Below are 17,227 nucleotides of genomic sequence, written 5' to 3'. Positions count from 1 at the left end.
CACACACACACACACACACACACACACACACACACACACACACACTCTCTCTCTCTCTCTCTCACCCTGGAGGTCTCCTTCAGATGGTAGCGGCAGAGCGTGTGGTCCAGGTCGAAGCCGATAACATCACAGTCCGCCAGGCTGAAGTATTCGCTCATTGTGGCTGCGGCGGTGGAGGGGAACCTGCGGGGAGCTAGCGTCACTGTACACACATCAACTCGTGCACGGCGGCAAACAACACTACCGTACTGATGTCTGTGTCAATGTCACTGTGTGACGCGGCGGGATGGCACGCGGTCCGCTCGCGCGCTTTCCGCTCTTCTAAAACGGCACCTGAAAACGAGTCACCGAGCACCGTTTTCCTGCACACGAATCGGTTATCATGAAAACGGTTACCGTCAATAAGTTCCACATATGGAGCCAGAAGTTAAACTCCTGTGCGCCTGAAGAAGGCGGCAGAGAGGCGAGTGAGAGCGACGGGAGCGGTGCACTGCTTCCGGTGTGTGGGCCGGGGACGAAACCGTAACACTCAGTGTAAATGCGCAAATGCGCAAAATTCATTTAGAGGGGGGGTCAGAATCATTTTTGGGCTGCCAGCCATGTGCAGGGCCGTTTCCAGCTGTTTGGGAGCCCTCTTTTGGGAGTAAGATGCTATCTGAGGCAGAGAGCCTAACCTTTTTCACGATGTGACGATGCAAACATTCTGTTACAACAGGCTTCAGTACATTAATAAATGTAACAGATGCAGCTGAAAGCTCCCCTGAAAAATGTTTATGGTAAACTTTGAAAACTCTCCTCACCAATCCAGAGTAAAAAAGAAATAAAGTCAACTCACTTAATGAATAAAAATACAATGGAGCAGCCTCCATATTATGAGTGCAAACAAAAAAAGCTAGTAAGAATATATAATGTTTCAGAAAATTTACATGTAACACTGCAACCCCTTCAGTAATATTTTGGATCTGACCACAAGTCTGACGGTGGAGGCTACGCACAAGATCCAATGAAATCAGCAAAAGCTATTATCAGTTATTATTTTGATGCCATAATGCAATGAATAAATGAGTTGGTTTGTCTGGTTACAAATAAACGGCCCTTGGTATATGTACACGTAGAGGGATTCCACTAAGGTTTACGCTGTGCGCATACACGAATATAGGCATACATTCAGCTAAAGATAAACATTAAAGTACTATGTAAGGATGAAAAATATATATAAATATCAAGCGGCAACCTCTGTGGCTGTAAAAAGTGCAGTTTGTCAAATGGCCACTTGAGGCTGGCTACAAAACGAGTCAATCTCCATAAGCTCCTATATTAAAAATTAGCCGGTACTAACATGACAATTTCCCCATTCATGACAACTGTACTGGGTTTTTAAGAACCACCTGTTTAAATGATATTATCTGTCATATTACCCTGCAAATCTGTGCAATATATATATCCACCACTGTTTACATTTAGTCGGTTGTTCATATCTATATCTAGCTATCTATCTATCTATCTATCTATCTACTATCGATCTAGCTATCTATCTATCTATTCTCCTCTCCTCTCTCTATATATATAATAATATATATATATATTATAATTATATATATATATATATATAATATTATAAATATAATATTATAAATCCTCCACCTTCTTTATCTCTTCTCCCTGTAACCTCACTCTTCCACTTGGGTCCCTCTCATTCACACACATGTACTCTGTCTTGCTGTGGCTAACCTTCATTCCTCTTTTCCAGGGCAAACCTCCACCTCTCTAGCTTCTCCTCCACCTGTTCCCTGCTCTCACTACAGATCACAATGTCATCTGCAAACATCATAGTCCATGGAGATTCCTGTCTAACCTCGTTGTCAGCCTGTCCATCACCATAGCGAACAAGAAGGGGCTCAGAGCTGATCCGGATGCAGTCCCACCTCCACCTTGAACTCCTCTGTCACACCTACAGCACACCCACCACTGTCTTACAGCCCTCATACATGTCCTGCACCGCTCTAACATACTTCTCTGTCACTCCAGACTTCCTCATACAATACCACAGTTCCTCTCTGGGCACCCTGTCATAAGCTTTCTCCAGATCTACAAAGACACAGTGCAGCTCCCTCTGACCTTCTCTGTACTTCTCTATCAACATCCTCAAAGCAAATACTGAATCTGTAGTACTCTTTTTTGGCATGAAACCATACTGCTGCTCACAAATGCTCACTTCTGCCCTTAGTCTAGCTTCAACTACTCTTTCCCATAACTTCATTGTATGGCTCATCAGCTTTATTCCTCTGTAGTTGCCACAACTCTGCACATCTCCCTTGTTCTTAAAAATGGGCACCATCACTCTTCTCCTCCATTCCTCTGGCATCTTCTCACTATCTAAGATCCTGTTGAACAACCCAGTCAAAAAATGTACTGCCATCTCTCCTAGACACTTCCATACCTCCACAGGTATATCATCAGGACCCTTTCCACTCTTCATCCTCTTCAATGCCCTCCTCACTTCATCCTTACTAATCTTTGCTACTTCCTGGTCCACAACAGTCACCTCTTCTGCTCTTGTTCTCTCTCATTTTCCTCATTCATCAACTCTTCAAAGTACTCTTTCCATCTTCCCATAACACTACTGGCACCTGTCAGTATACTTCTATCCCTATCCTTAATCACCCTAGCCTGCTGCACGTCCTTCCCATCTCTGTCTCTCTGCCTTGCCAATCTGTATAGATCAGTCTCTCCCTCCTTACTGTCCAACCTAGCATACAAGTCATCGTAAGCTCCTTGTTTGACTTTTGCCACTTCAACTCTCACCTTATGCTGCATCTCCCTGTACTCCTGTCTACTCTCTTCAGTCCTCTGTGTCCCACTTCTTCTTAGCTAACCTCTTTCTCCGTACACACTCCTTCACCTCCTCATTCCACCACCAAGTCTCCTTATCTACTTTCCTTCCAGATGACACACCAAGTACACTCCTACCTGTCTCCCTGATCACATTAGCTGTAGTTGTCCAGTCGTTTGGAAGCACCTCCTGACCACCCAGAGCCTGTCTCAACTCCTTCCTAAAAGTCATGTAACACTCTTCCTTTTTCAGCTTCCACCATTTCGTCCTCCTCCCTGCACCAACATGTCCATTAAAGTCTGCACCAATGACAACTCTCTCACTTCTAGGGATGCTCTGTATCACTTCATCAAGGTCCAACCAGAATTTCTCCTTTTCCTCCAGCTCACATCGTACCTGTGGAGCATACCCACTAACAACATTAAACATCACACCTTTGATTTCTAGCTTCAAACTCATCACTCTATCTGACACTCTTTTTAGGACACTCCTAACAAACTCCTCCTTCAAGATAACTCCTACTCCATTTCTCTTCCTATCTACACCTTGATAGAACAACTTGAACCCTGCTCCTAAGTTTCTAGCCTTGCTACCTTTCCACCTGATCCCCTGGACACACAGTATGTCTACTTTCCTCCTCTGCATCATGTCAACCAACTCTTTACCTTTTCCTGTCATAGTTCCAACATTCAAAGTCCCTAGTCTCAGTCCTAGACTCTTGGCTTTCCTCTTCTCCCTCTTCCTACGAACACGCCTTCCTCCTCTCCTTCTTCGACCAACAATTGTCCAATTTCCACCGGCACCCTGTAGGTGAACAGCACCGATAGCGGTCGTTAACCTGGGCCTCGACCGATCCGGTATGGAAATCATAGATTTGATTTGCATTTTTTCGGGCTTGGGACTGGCACAATAAGACACTGGCTTGTGCCCCCTTGTGGCTACATTTTTGAATATATTGAATGAAACTTTGAATATTTGGAATGAAACCTTGAATATATTGACTGAAACTTTTAATATATGGAGTGAACCTTGAATATATTGAATGAAACTTTGAATACATTGAATGAAACTTTGAATATATTGAAAGAAAATTTGAATATATGGAGTGAACCTTGAATATATTGAATGAAGTCTGAATACATTGAATGAAACTTTGAATATATGGAGTGAAGTCTGAATATATAGAATGAAGTCTGAATATATTAAATGAAACCTTGAATATGTTGAATGAAATCTTGAATATATGGAATGAAGTCTGAATATATTAAATGAAACCTTGAATATATTGAATGAAACTTGACTGACGTCAGACTTCACGGCATCTTGTGTAACATGTGGATGCCATAGCTAAAAGTGAGTGACAACCAGTCATTCCACTCACAATCTCATTGCAGCAATATTAAACTATGAGGACATCGTTAACACTGTGTGTACGGGCCAAAATTTCCCCAATACCCCTGACCAATACCGTTTTCCTGACAAGGAAGTTCGCTCCCTTTTTAATCGTGGCAGACATAAAACAGGCCAGGCAGCTGTTTATCAGGCCAACCTCAGCATGCCTTCAACCTCACAGGAGTGCCCCACAACACCCAGTCTACAATCTCCACCTGTACACAAGAAAGGGCCCAGGACACTGTATGGTTAGCTTGATATAGTTTTCAGGTGATTTAATGAAGGTAAAACACAGTGAATGGCCGTGCGTAATGGCACTACGCTCTGACGCGACACTTCTCCGGGACTGGAGAAGCTGCTGCGGCTACAGGGATTTCATGAACTGAAAGAGAAGCTTTTTATATATCGTTTAGATACAATAAGAATCACCCACATTCATAGACCAATGCAGGGTGAATATTTAGTTTAGTATTGAACGTATTTTATGATTCACGACACATTGTCAGCTTTGGGCACGCTACTCACACAGCGGACTGCGGACAGAATGAAATGAACTATATATTCAAAGTTTCATTCCATATATTTAAAGGTTCATTCCATATATTCAAAGTTTCATTCCATATATTCAAAGGTTCATTCCATATATTTAGATTTCATTCAATATATTCAGACTTACTATATTATGCCTACCTGTCATGTCCCTTGTCTTTTAAATTGTACTTATGTCCATGCTTGTAGTCAAATTCCTTATGTGTGTACACACACCTGGCCAATGAAGCGATTCTGACTGTGATTCTGTTATTAGAGTTATAAAGAATTAAGATGGTGGCCATTTTAATTGACAGGTGGGCACTGTCCCTGGCTTGTTTGAGCAACCAGGCATCATTCAGGTCCACCCAGGCTCCACATCTTTGACCATTTTTTTACTATTATTATTTTATTATTTTATTACCCTAGCACCCTTCCAGTGGAGAAAACTACTTGTTGTATCTCTAAATGGTTAAATAATATCACAATTAAACAATTTGTATAGCAAGGACTGGAACTGTTTGACCATAAACGCCCCTGCATCAGACGCCAAAGTCCACTAGTGTAGTTTTTTTCTGCCACCTGTTGTGGCCGCCATGTTCCCGCCTTGGGCCTCCTAATAGCTTTATTTTAACTTAAAACTGTTAATTAGCCTACTGTTGCATATTTTTCTTACAGGCCCATAAATTAGTACCACATAATTGTAACTCACCATGCTTATTTTCTTTTTTTTAATCAGTCCAGGAAATGGCTTCCATAGTGAATCATTAATAAATAACGATAAACATGTAGCTAATATAATCACTTGTTTGGTGCTCACAGGTTCTACCCGCCAATATGGCTGCGCGAGGACATGTGACGTCAGCTGCCGTGCGCGAGCCGCTCCCTCATTCCTCAGCAGGTGCAGGTGATTGGCGCGCACACACACACACACACACAGGAATATGCACCATGAACTCCAGACCGAGTCTCGAGCAGGAAACTTCACATTTAAGTAGAGCCAGTCAGCTTCCCTCAGTGTGCTCTGTGAGCTGTGTCTGTGTGCTGAGGTCAAAGACCGGGACTACTCAATGACTCTTTGCTTTATGGAATAATGAACGAGGAGAAGGGACTCCCCAAACTGTTCCAGTCTTTACTCCTGACACAGAATGACTTGCTGTGATTGACTTGAAGTTTTTTGGGGGTTTTTTGTTTTGTTTTTTGACCATGGAGATCCGTAAGAGGTTAGTGTCGCTTTTTCAGAGATGTACGTCGTGTTTCAAGAAGCGGCCCGGAGATGACAGCACAGGTGTGGACAAATCTGCCACAGTTATTGAAAACATCCACGCTGGTAAAAAAGCAGAGCCGGACTTCCCGGCCTCAAGATCTTTACCGGCGCTTCCAAACAAGGCTGAGGCGTACTACATCGCCCAGTATGACTATTCTGCCCGCACCGAGGAGGATCTGAGCTTCAACGCCGGGGACAAGTTAGAGGCTCTGGATAAAAGTGCTGGTGACTGGTGGTTTGCGAAAGCTCTCACCGGAGTGTCGGCCTCCAAAAAGGGATACATCCCGGCCAATTATGTGGCACCTGTGGAGAGTATTGACGCAGAGCCGTGAGTATGATTTACCATCATAACATCATTATTGTGTTTGAAAAGGCTGTGCTCAGTCATATTTACGCGTGAAGTGACCACAGCCTTTCAAATCAGTGGTTTTGTTTATCAACTCATTGTCTGTTAACACTTTTGGAAAACCCCACAGAGTGAAAGTCTGTGGTCAAAATGGTTAATGATTGTCTGGAGCAGGAAACATGGTTAATAATCCCGGGAGAGAACAGGCTCATAAAACAAAAGCAGCTCAGCGGTGCATTGACCAGCCTCTGCTGCATGGACACTTGTATACAGTTGAACCACATCATTCCGGATAGACACACAAACTGGTTTTGCAGCAACTTGCAGATTGAAAACACTGCGAAAAGCCTTGATGTGTTCACATCCTGCAGTGTGTGTGTCAGAGTATTAAAAGTAATAATAAACAATACTGTTTTCTTTATTTGTAGCTGTGGGGAAGATTATGTCACAGAAAACACTTTGTGGGTCCCTCTCAGTCTCTGACAAGTGTCTTGTCAGCTGTACTCTGGTTTTTCCTGTTTTTGTTTACAGGGATAAAAATAGTTTTGATTAGTGGAGTCATACTCTTTGTCATAGTTTCACTAAATCACAAACCTGAGAGACTAGACAGACGAGAATATGTTTTATGCCACTCCGTGACATCACTACATCATGCCGCTCATCACATGCATCTCTGTGGGAATGGCAGTCAAAGCTCACTCAGGTTGTGTTTATGGTCCAAGTTTTAGGAGTGTTAGGGTTTTGTACATGTTACCTCTGCTGATAAATGGAACACCAACTATTTCCTTCTTGACAAGTGCATCATGTTTCCTTGTGCCAACTCAGCTCTGATAAGTCTGAGCCGATAAGTCATCAGGATTCTGGACTTGTGGACTAAGATCCTGATAAAATGTCATATTCTTAGTTTAATGAGGACCAGATAAACCTACTGGGGCAATCTGGGATATTTATAGATAGCTATTCCTGGAGAGAGACCCTAAAAATGGAGCATAAGATTAAAATGACAGTTATTATCATTTATAAGAATGCAGAGAGAGGGGCACTTTGCCGCAAGTCATCCCTCCTCTCTTATCTCTCTCCCTACCTTCCTGTCACTCTTCAGCTGTCTCTATCAAAATAAAGGTACAAAAGCTTAAAAACTAAGATAAAAGCATAAAGGAGACCATTATACTACATCAGGTACTGTTTAACAGAGGCTCATAATACAAGTTATACAAAGAAAGAAATGATATTATTGTTAATTAGGAAAACACTGTGCTGCTTTATTGAAACATACAAAGCAGAAGCACAGATATAAGCACACACAGTGTAGATCATTTTATTGGCCCTCTCTTAATATATGCTATTATTAATGGTTATTGGTGAGAAATGATTTAGAATGATTTATTATGTAAGATTAATGTATCCTGTGCATTTCATATTGTCAACAAACACACCAATAATTAGTCCGTGTCTCAATACTTTCCAACTTTTCCATCATGTCTGTGGCTCTCAGCCCCATGGCTGTTTCCTATGTGAGCATCTAAATAGCTAAATGAATATATACTTCATTGTTTTATACAGCTGAGTACTGTAGTTTTTAACCGCTTCTTTGCTTCAATGCTCATTTCCAGATGGTATTTTCCTGAAACCAAGAGGCTGGATGCAGAGAAGATGCTGTTGGCAGGGGGGAACCTGCAAGGGGCCTTCCTCATCCGAAACTGTGAAAGTCAGAAGGGGGAACTCTCCCTCTCAGGTAAGCTAAGACAAGACAGTAGAAGCTTAAGCTTTGAGTCAATTCTCCCTCACTTCAGTGAGTTTTATATCGTTTTCTCATTTGATGTGCACATTAACGTTGGCAGTATACATTTAGAGAGAATTTAAAAAAAAAGTTTTGTTGGTGATAAAACGTGTTCAATTTAGCAGCTTACCAAAATACATACAATACATGTTTCACATAGTTCAAATTTCACCCTGATGAAGAAACATTCCAGGCAGATACTCAGCATTTAGCATTAAAACATGATTATGTAAGTTTTTGTTGTTAAAGTGTTAGCTCACAAGCTTATTTTCACAGTCTTTACAGCTAAATCAAAACTAAAGAAAGAAGCTTCTAAAATTATCATGACTAAATAACCTTTTTAGTGCAGTAATATTCCTAAAGCAATAAATTGTACAAGTGTATTACTCCACTTGATCAAGATTATTAGCGGTATGCTAACTAGCTAACTAGCACTACTTCATCTGTCTGTACACTGCTGTCACAAAACACACATTTCCACACACCCCTAGCATTGTTCAGTGACTCGCTCAGTTGACTTAAACGATTAATGGCTTCAAGGTCATCAAGTTAAATAAACTCTAGTCCAATAAATAACAGTGAGATAAGTTTAGCTCTCTGCCTTTCCTGGTGTAGTTCTTTCCATCATGACTAAACTCTTTCCATTGTCATTCATTAAACTCAACTGATGTCATTATTCATTTCACTGCCAAGAGTCCCCAGGTTAATTCCTAATATTAATTCTTAATAATTCAACATGTCACCCAAGTGAAAATATATTTACCTTAGGCTAATTTGACTGATTTAATTACATTTTAATCTGAGGGAAAACATAGTAATAACATTATACTCATGACTTCTCACTATGCATAACTAAAAATGTAAAAAGGTGCAGAGTTAAGCAGCTTCCTGTCACCATTTGATCTCTTAACGGACTAGAAACTAAACACCTGCTGTATATCTTTAATGAACTTTGACATTTCCATATAAACGTTGGATCAAATGACTATAATGAGCCCACAGATCAGCTGACTCTGCAGTTCCTTTTTATTCTATGGTGCTTTTTAGCATCTTGCAACTCTTTGTTTTGGTTCTACTGATCACAACTTAACTGTTTGGGTTCAGTTTCTGATAAAAAATTCTTATAAACTCACTGAACACTACCCGGCCAGCACCAAACAGAAAAAAGCAGTGGCATTAGTGTTTGTTTGCAGATTGTTGTGTTGCACCTAAATGGCAAAAAAATGAATCTATTGATGCTTTTTTAAACTACAGTTAATGCAGTTAATACAAACATTTCTACCATGACAATCTTGTGTTGGCTTGCTTTGATTAAAAACTTGCTGAGCCATAAGGAAAGCATACTTACTTCTTGACTCATGAGTATATCATTGGATGTTGACTTGTCTTTCAGTGTTTGACTGTGGGAAGGTGAAGCATTACAAGTTGAAAAAAATGGACAATGGTCATTACTTTGTGTCAAGGACCAGATCCTTCGAAACACTGAAACAGTTAGTGGAACATTACTCCAAACAGGCCGATGGTCTGTGTGTACGTCTGGGTGAACCATGCAAAAAGGTAAAGCACACCGAGCAGTATAATATGAACACATCCTGTTTGTTTTTGTCATTGTTGTCTTGCATGAAGTCACATTGTCATATCAGTAAATGGCGACTCTTCTCTTCCCATCTGTGTAGATGGAGGCACCACAGACTCACGGTCTGTCCTATAACACTGTGGACCAATGGGAGATTGACCGCAAATCAATCAAGCTGCTGACGAAGCTTGGAGCCGGTCAGTTTGGAGAAGTCTTCGAGGGCTTGTGGAACGAAACCACAGCAGTCGCAGTAAAGACGCTCAAACCTGGTACACGAATGCCTCCTTTACTTTGACTACAGTGTTCAGTATAGAACAGTTTAGAAATGGGTTGAGTGCAGTTTGATTTTACTGATCAGCAGTGCAGTGTGGGATCAGTAAAACTAGATTTTATTATTTGAGATGTGAGAGCCACATGAGTTGTGCACTCTGGAATGTGTCTTTCACATCTCAACTACTTGTACAAGTACATGACTGTATTATTATTATTATGATTATGATTATTATTATTATTGTTATCTTTATTGTTATTATCGTTATTTCTTATCATTATTATTATTATTATTATTATTATTATTATTATTAATATTATTAACCTGTTTGTCCCAAGACAGCCAACAGAGACTACTCCTAGATTTCTGTACATACTGTAGCATTATTATATAGGTCATAAAGATCTCATGATTCTGGAAGAACCAGAAATAATAATTAAGAATTTTGCATTTGAGTTGAGGGAGAAATAATGTCTCATTATCCGACCAAGAAACTGCTTTTAAAAGGAAAAGGTAATTGGGCCAAAGTTGGAGCCCTGTGGGACCTCAGGAAGAATTTCCTATGTGATGTTTTCATTAAAATATGACCTAAACTGAAGACATGCTCCAGAGAATTTACCCATTGTTGGGGCGATAAAAGTCTATCATTGGGACTCAGAATTAAATAAAATGCTGTATTATTGGGCAAGTGAGTTGCAATTGTGAGCAGGCACAGTTCCTAGAAAATGCACTGGATAGTTGGCATGAGCTGCTCTTTGTGACTAACTAGAGCATCTATGTAAAAGTATACATGTACTACATAAAATCCTGCTTTTTGCCAAAAACATCACTGACCACTACCAACACCTCTCACAGGAACCATGGACCCTGAGGACTTCCTGAGAGAGGCTCAGATCATGAAGAGGCTGCGCCACCCCAAGCTGATCCAGCTGTATGCTGTCTGCACCATGGAGGAGCCCATCTACATCATCACAGAGCTGATGAAGAATGGCAGTCTGCTGGAATACCTCCAGAGTAAGACATGTGATTATTTACTGCTACTTTATGACAGGATCAGAGTCCAGTGCAGCATTTGTTCTTTGAAAACAATCTCCGGGCCAGGTTACAGCAGAAATGTATCCCAGGGCAACAAAACCAAGGGTCTAAGGACAGAGGGTGTCACTCCCTGTACAGATTGTAAAGCCCTCTGAGGCTAATGTATTTTGTGACTTTGGGCTATACAAACAATTGATTGATTGATTTGATTTGACATGTTTTTAGATGTTAACACTTTAGGAAAGACTGGACCGAATGTTTGCATTATACAGCATCATTATGAAGTATCGGTCTGTCAGACTTTGAATGTATTTGCTGAAATTCATGTTATGGAAGAATAAAGTAGATGAAACCCTAAACCAACCATCAAGTCAGCATGGTGTGACAGGGAGGGAACATAATAAGGAAGAGAATGTGGTCACCTGCTGTCATTTACAGTCTGAGTCATCTTAGGTCAATTCACCATAAAAGTCTGCAAGTAGAGTTTAATGTGTGTTTGCTCATTAATTTCAAGCTGTATGAACGTATATTGTGTTTAATTTACAGTTCAGTCCCATCATTAAAACATTTACTGCATTGCAATACACACCAGGCAAATACTCCGTCATTACTTACTTCTTAGTTGGTTATGTTAATTTGCTTTAGTTTGGACTTTGTGTTTGCTGGGACACTCCTGCTCACCTCTTAGACACACTTGCTGTGCTGTAGTGTGAGAGATGTAGTGTGAGAGATGTAGTGGCACTTCCATTTAGAGTGATGGTCACTCTGAGGTGCGCTCATGTGGAATTGATGTCTGCAGCCCCGAGACAGTCTATGTGCTGTCCCACATCAGCCATAATTCAGCATCCACCCTGCTTCTGTAACACCTCATGGCTAGGACATGTTCAAAGTCACACTAAGGATGTACAAAGGATAGAGTTAGACATAGTCTCTGGACACATTTTGCTCAGGTATCCTAAACTTTAAACTCTCTCAGGTGTCCGTGTCTGTATGACTAGACCTGCATCAGGTTTCTTGCCAAGTAGGTTTTAAGGTATGAGGAATTTGCTGCTTGTTGATGTGATGTGCCAAGACACATTCCTGTGGGAACCTACTTGGCCATGTGTGTCATTACCAACAGGCCAGTTTCTATGATATGTGTCTGTATTATAATTGAACTCACAATGTTAATGAAAAAGAATTGGTGTACCTGTCCCAAAATGTACCATGTTCTTCCTTGGCCCATGGTACATCTCTTCAGCAAGTATCATGAGAACAGGATGAAGGTTAATTAGCTCCAGCGGAGTACGTTTGCTGTCAGTTGTCATTTTATGTGTTTAATTATTTGACCTCATTTAGCTTCGTAAGACACAAACATGAATTATTTCTATCATGTGATTTAAAAGGGTGCCATTTTTGTTTTTAACTCTTTAGATTTCCAATTTAGAAAATGACAAATCGTTGAGCCCTAATTTGATTTGACACAGTTCGGTTTGGGCCAAATGGTGGGTGGAGTCACCTCCCACAGGGGTCCAGCTTTGGCTAAAAGGTGCACTAACTGTTATTGACCACCATATAACGTGTTATTTTACATTTTATTATTTATCATTATTGTCTCCACATTAAAATCTCTAAACTCAATCAGTTTCCCTCTGTAACACCTCAGACATGGCGGGACTGCAACTGATTCTGTGCCTCTCTCTCTTCATTACAGACGATAAGGGAGCCACGCTCGGCATCTCTGACCAGATCGAGATGGCCGCCCAGGTGGCAGCAGGGATGGCTTTCCTTGAGCTCCAGAACTACATCCACAGAGACCTGGCAGCCAGGAACGTCCTGGTGGGCGAGAACAACATCTGCAAGGTGGCTGACTTTGGCCTCGCCAGAGTCTTCATGGTGGGTTTGACTTTTAAAGAGATATCCTATACAGACTAACAAGTGTTGTAGTTCTCATAAAGATAATTGCACATGAAGCTAAAGAAATACTATTGGTAGATCGACGTCCACATTCCTCACTAATTATAAACGTTGCCCTCATTTACTGGCACACACTGTGTGATTGACGGGAAAGCTCTGTCATCTGTTCCAGGTATCACCCAAGCCCTGCCTTATAAGGCTATAAAATCTAGGCTCTGTTATTCATTCCAAGTGTCAGTTCCTCCTCTGTTTCCTTTGTTTACTGCACAGGAACACTCATACACCGTTCTCACCCTGCATACATCTACATCTACATCTACCTACATCTATCCTGTGCCTTTCAATGCTCTGTTCTATGCATCACTTCATTACTGTAGTTTTATAGTTTTATCTCCTCTTTGAATCTAATCTTTGTGTGTTCCATTTTGTCACAGCTTTAAGAGCCAGTTCATGACACATTATACAGCCTAAAAAAATACTGTTGATAACAGTGATGCAGTGGTGCCCTCTGGGACGACCCTGCAGTCGATAAAACATGATGAAGAGCCCTCTAGAGTGCTAATCCTGAGCGAGCTCCTCAATATGCAGCCCAATGACATCATCACATGTCTTTGAGAAATAACTGGTTAAATAGTTAACCCATGTATTTTATGACAGAGGTGCAGCACTGTAATTATACAATCATAATAAAACAATTCAGCTCTTGTACACAGTTGGTAACTTAAAAATAAATGCATCACAACCACATCCAGCTGGTCCCCTTTCATTATTTGCCCCTGCCCCTCAAAGAGTTTGCCACTGCCCCAGCTTACCAAATCTCCCTTTACATCTGGTTTAGTGTGCCGATCGACTGAAAGTTTAAAATCTGAACTGTGTGCTGCGTTTTTGCTTCCAGAAAGAAAACGATAATGTGTACGAGGCCAAAGAAGGAACAAAATTCCCTGTGAAGTGGACCGCTCCCGAAGCCATCCACGACAACAAGTTCAGCATCAAGTCTGATGTTTGGTCCTTTGGAATTCTGCTGCATGAGATCATGACGTTTGGACAGATGCCTTACCAGAGTGAGCCTTCCATCAACCTCGTCACAAATCATTCAAAATTACTGATTTACAAAAAAAATCTGAAAAGTCAAAGTGTGATTGATCTGTGATGTATGTCATTCTTACATGATTCTTCCAGCCATGACAAACTACCAGGTGGTCCAGAAGCTTCCACAGGGCTACAGGATGCCATGCCCGCCTAGCTGCCCCAAAGTCATGTATGACCTCATGATGGACTGCTGGAAGGAGAACGCACACGAGCGGCCCACATTCGAGACTTTGCAGTGGAAGTTGGAGGACTTCTTCGACCTGGACGTGACGTCCTACGACGACGCCAGCCGTTACTGAGCGGGCCGTGACACTTGGAAATAAAAGGACAAAATGTACTCTATATGCAGTGACACCAAATCAGAATCACTTGAATCCAAACACAAAGACACACTGATGTTTTTATGAAGTAACTGATTCAAATGTAGTAAAAAAATCCAACCACTGGGGCCGAATGAAGGATCTGAAATGTTAGATCTGGTTGATGGTAACTGACACTGTGACGGTAACTGACATGCTGCGAGGAAGCTTTAACCACAGCGACAGCTGGTTGCAACACTCCTCACTTTGTTTGGCAACTGAACTGCACTGTGTAGCTGAACTCGAAAAGCTTACTTGTCCGGGAAGAGGCGCCTTTTGAGCGGAGGCAGAATGCTGCTCGCTCCATCTCGATGAACCGGTTCTTCCTGCACGCAGCATAGCGCACATTCTTTCCACTGGCTACCTGCATAGCAACTAGCACAAGGTTTACCTGAGAGGGTTTGTGAGCCACGTTCACCTACATGCTTGGTCTGTTTGGCTTTGTGTCATAGAGAATGTACATACCAGAAGTCATTTAACATTATTCAAAGGTAGGTGAGTGTCTAGAGGAGCTAACTAAGAAGGTCTGTGTAATGACAAAGTACTTCTGTTTTACTTAAATGAAAAATATTTCACTGTAAAGTAAAAGGCCGCACCCTCCTCAAATAGTTAAACTTTATAGTGTTCTCTTCTGCCACTCTGACAACCGCTACAAGAGCTTAAAACAAAGATTGAAGGAACAAACACAAATATTCATGTGCATTTTTTTTCTAACAAGTTTCTAATTCCAAGAAGAATTTTACAAATGGCCTGATTTGTGCTTAAAATGAATAATTTGCACACAGAACTGACTAGAACATAGCACAAATAATCAGCATTCTAACAAATACTTCTAAAGCTGCATTTATTGCTTTCTGTAAATGTGAAACTAACTGTGAGGTTGGAGGTTGTTGTCCTCTTCAGTCGGGTAAGGAGCAGCATCACATCTGTGTGTTGTTTTAGCATTAGCCTGTTAGCTTTGTTTGGCTGCACATAGACGGGGTCGACTTGTGTGAAAAGAGTGAAAGCTGTCATGGATGATCAGTTCTATTGTAAATGAGCCGCTTTAGTTTTGGGTGGAGGTACATGCACACGCCTAATTGTTTAAGTATGTTAAAGATTGTTTATGTTCTGTTCATTTGTGTCATTTTGGAGCATGAGTTCTGACTTTGAATGCACACTGGAATGAGGTCTTTTCTCCTCTGCACCTGGCAGCCCTCATCATTTTAGCACAGCAGGTGCACAGCACATTTTTGTGCTTGTTTTTTAGTCCCGCCCCGGTAGCTACGTTGTAAAAGTCTGCAGTGCACTCATCCTTACCTGCTCTCATGATGGGGCACTTTTAGAATGCAGTAAAACGGCTAAATGACTGAACAATGTCATACTGGACTCGACGCCTCTGTTTTAATGTCTTTTTATTGAACCAAATAAAAGCGGATGAGCTGAGCAGATCTCAGATTATCCATGGCACATCTGATCAGATGCCTGACACTTAAGTGGATTCTCTCATGCTCTGATGATTTTGTATCATGTCTTAAGTGTCTGAACAAGATCTTGTTAATTGTACATTGTAACCATGGCAGTGTTTATAAAATCTACTGTATTTTAACATTATCATACATAATAGAATTAAATGACTTATATTTACTATTATCCTGGTTGGGTTATTTATTTGATCAAGTGACTATTGTACAGGATGTGGTGGATACTAATAGAAATGAGTCTAATCATTCTGCTGAGTCATGTAGTCAAGTTTTCATTTGGTTTCCTGATCTCTTAGTTCCTCTATCCTCTCTACCTGTGACCATTTTCCTTTCATTGGATTGGTGTCAATATCAATGTTTAGGAGATTAGTAATTAAAGTCCACATGTGTCAAGGACGTTGATACCTTCCTGAAAAGCACTCTGTTTATATGAATAGCCAAACTGTGTGTCCTGTGTAGGTGTGTGTCCTGTCAGTGCTTTGGATCTTTGTCCAGCAAGACGCTCAGCCAGTGTTTGTGCTCGTGTTTGTTCATTCCTGTTCTCTCATCGTGTGTTGTCTGCAGTTCATAGTTTCCTTCTCATGTCTCTTCTTGCTCTGTATAAATTGTCACTGTGTTTTGCTCTATGTGTGGTGTGTTTCCAGGTTTTTGTCTTACAGGGAACGGTTTGAAGTCCAGGTACTACCAGTTATTAGGGGGCATCTGGAAGTTGCTCAGTGTCTTCTCTGACTCACATTCTTTGCATGTGTTTGTACTTTATTCATCTGATGTTGTCATTCTGTTTGCCACTCAGTGAATATTCTGTTATTGTTTGTCTATTCTGTGTATACTGCATGCCTGTCTGTCCTTGATCTGTTGCTCTTCCTGAGATTTTTTCCTTTTTTCAGTTGGACTTTGTACAAACGCTACTTTAGGGCACCGTAATAAAGTGAGTACAAGTGATCATCAGTGCATGTTAATGCATGTTACTAACTAAACTTCTTCCCTGGAGTTTCTGTGCTCTGTCGTCCAGCAGGTTCTCATGGGTCGTGGCTGCTGCTGTGGTCCTGCATGACGTCCACTACATATATTATTATTGCTGCCATATCTCCATTACAGTTTATAGTTTAATGTTGTGTCTCTCTGTCTCTATCACAGGTTCCACTGCTACTGTAATCATTTTATCATTCATTGTAATTCATTGTCATTTTGTCAGTCATTGTAATTCATCGTCATTTTATCATTTATTGTAATTCATTGTCATTTTGTCAGTCATTGTAATTGTACAATATGTTTGTGTTGATTTGTTCTGTACACGTGACATCCATTGCACGTCTGTCCGTCCTGGGAGAGGGATCCCTCCTCTGTGGCTCTTCCTGAGGTTTCTTCCACCTGTTTTCCCTGTTAAAGGTT

General features: G+C 41.1%; 2 protein-coding genes across 3 annotated transcripts in view; one reads left to right on the top strand and one right to left on the bottom strand.

Moving 5' to 3' along the window:
* Positions 1-5,575, bottom strand: part of nt5dc1 (5'-nucleotidase domain containing 1) — a 65,933-nt gene extending 60,358 nt beyond the window's left edge. Inside the window, exon 1 of one of the 2 annotated variants that reach the window (XM_027283960.1) lies at positions 5,466-5,575. In XM_027283960.1, coding sequence (XP_027139761.1) covers positions 5,466-5,468 — 3 coding nt within the window. In that variant the 5' untranslated portion in view covers positions 5,469-5,575. Of the gene's footprint in view, positions 1-65; positions 190-5,465 lie in introns of those variants that run through there. The other variant, XM_027283959.1, reaches the window with a different exon arrangement.
* A 126-nt stretch (positions 5,576-5,701) lies between these two features.
* On the top strand, positions 5,702-16,001 carry frk (fyn-related Src family tyrosine kinase). The gene is made up of 8 exons (XM_010747633.3): positions 5,702-6,348; positions 7,980-8,101; positions 9,540-9,703; positions 9,823-9,991; positions 10,849-11,007; positions 12,722-12,903; positions 13,820-13,985; positions 14,104-16,001. The coding sequence occupies exons 1-8, from the start codon at positions 5,960-5,962 to the stop codon at positions 14,310-14,312; spliced, it is 1,560 nt and encodes a 519-aa protein (XP_010745935.1). The 5' UTR covers positions 5,702-5,959; the 3' UTR covers positions 14,313-16,001.
* The last annotated feature ends 1,226 nt before the right edge of the window (positions 16,002-17,227 follow it).

This window comes from Larimichthys crocea, chromosome XI (genome assembly GCF_000972845.2).
Source record: "Larimichthys crocea isolate SSNF chromosome XI, L_crocea_2.0, whole genome shotgun sequence".
NCBI classification, from domain to species: domain Eukaryota; kingdom Metazoa; phylum Chordata; class Actinopteri; family Sciaenidae; genus Larimichthys; species Larimichthys crocea.
This window is presented reverse-complemented; position numbering and strand designations above follow the sequence as displayed.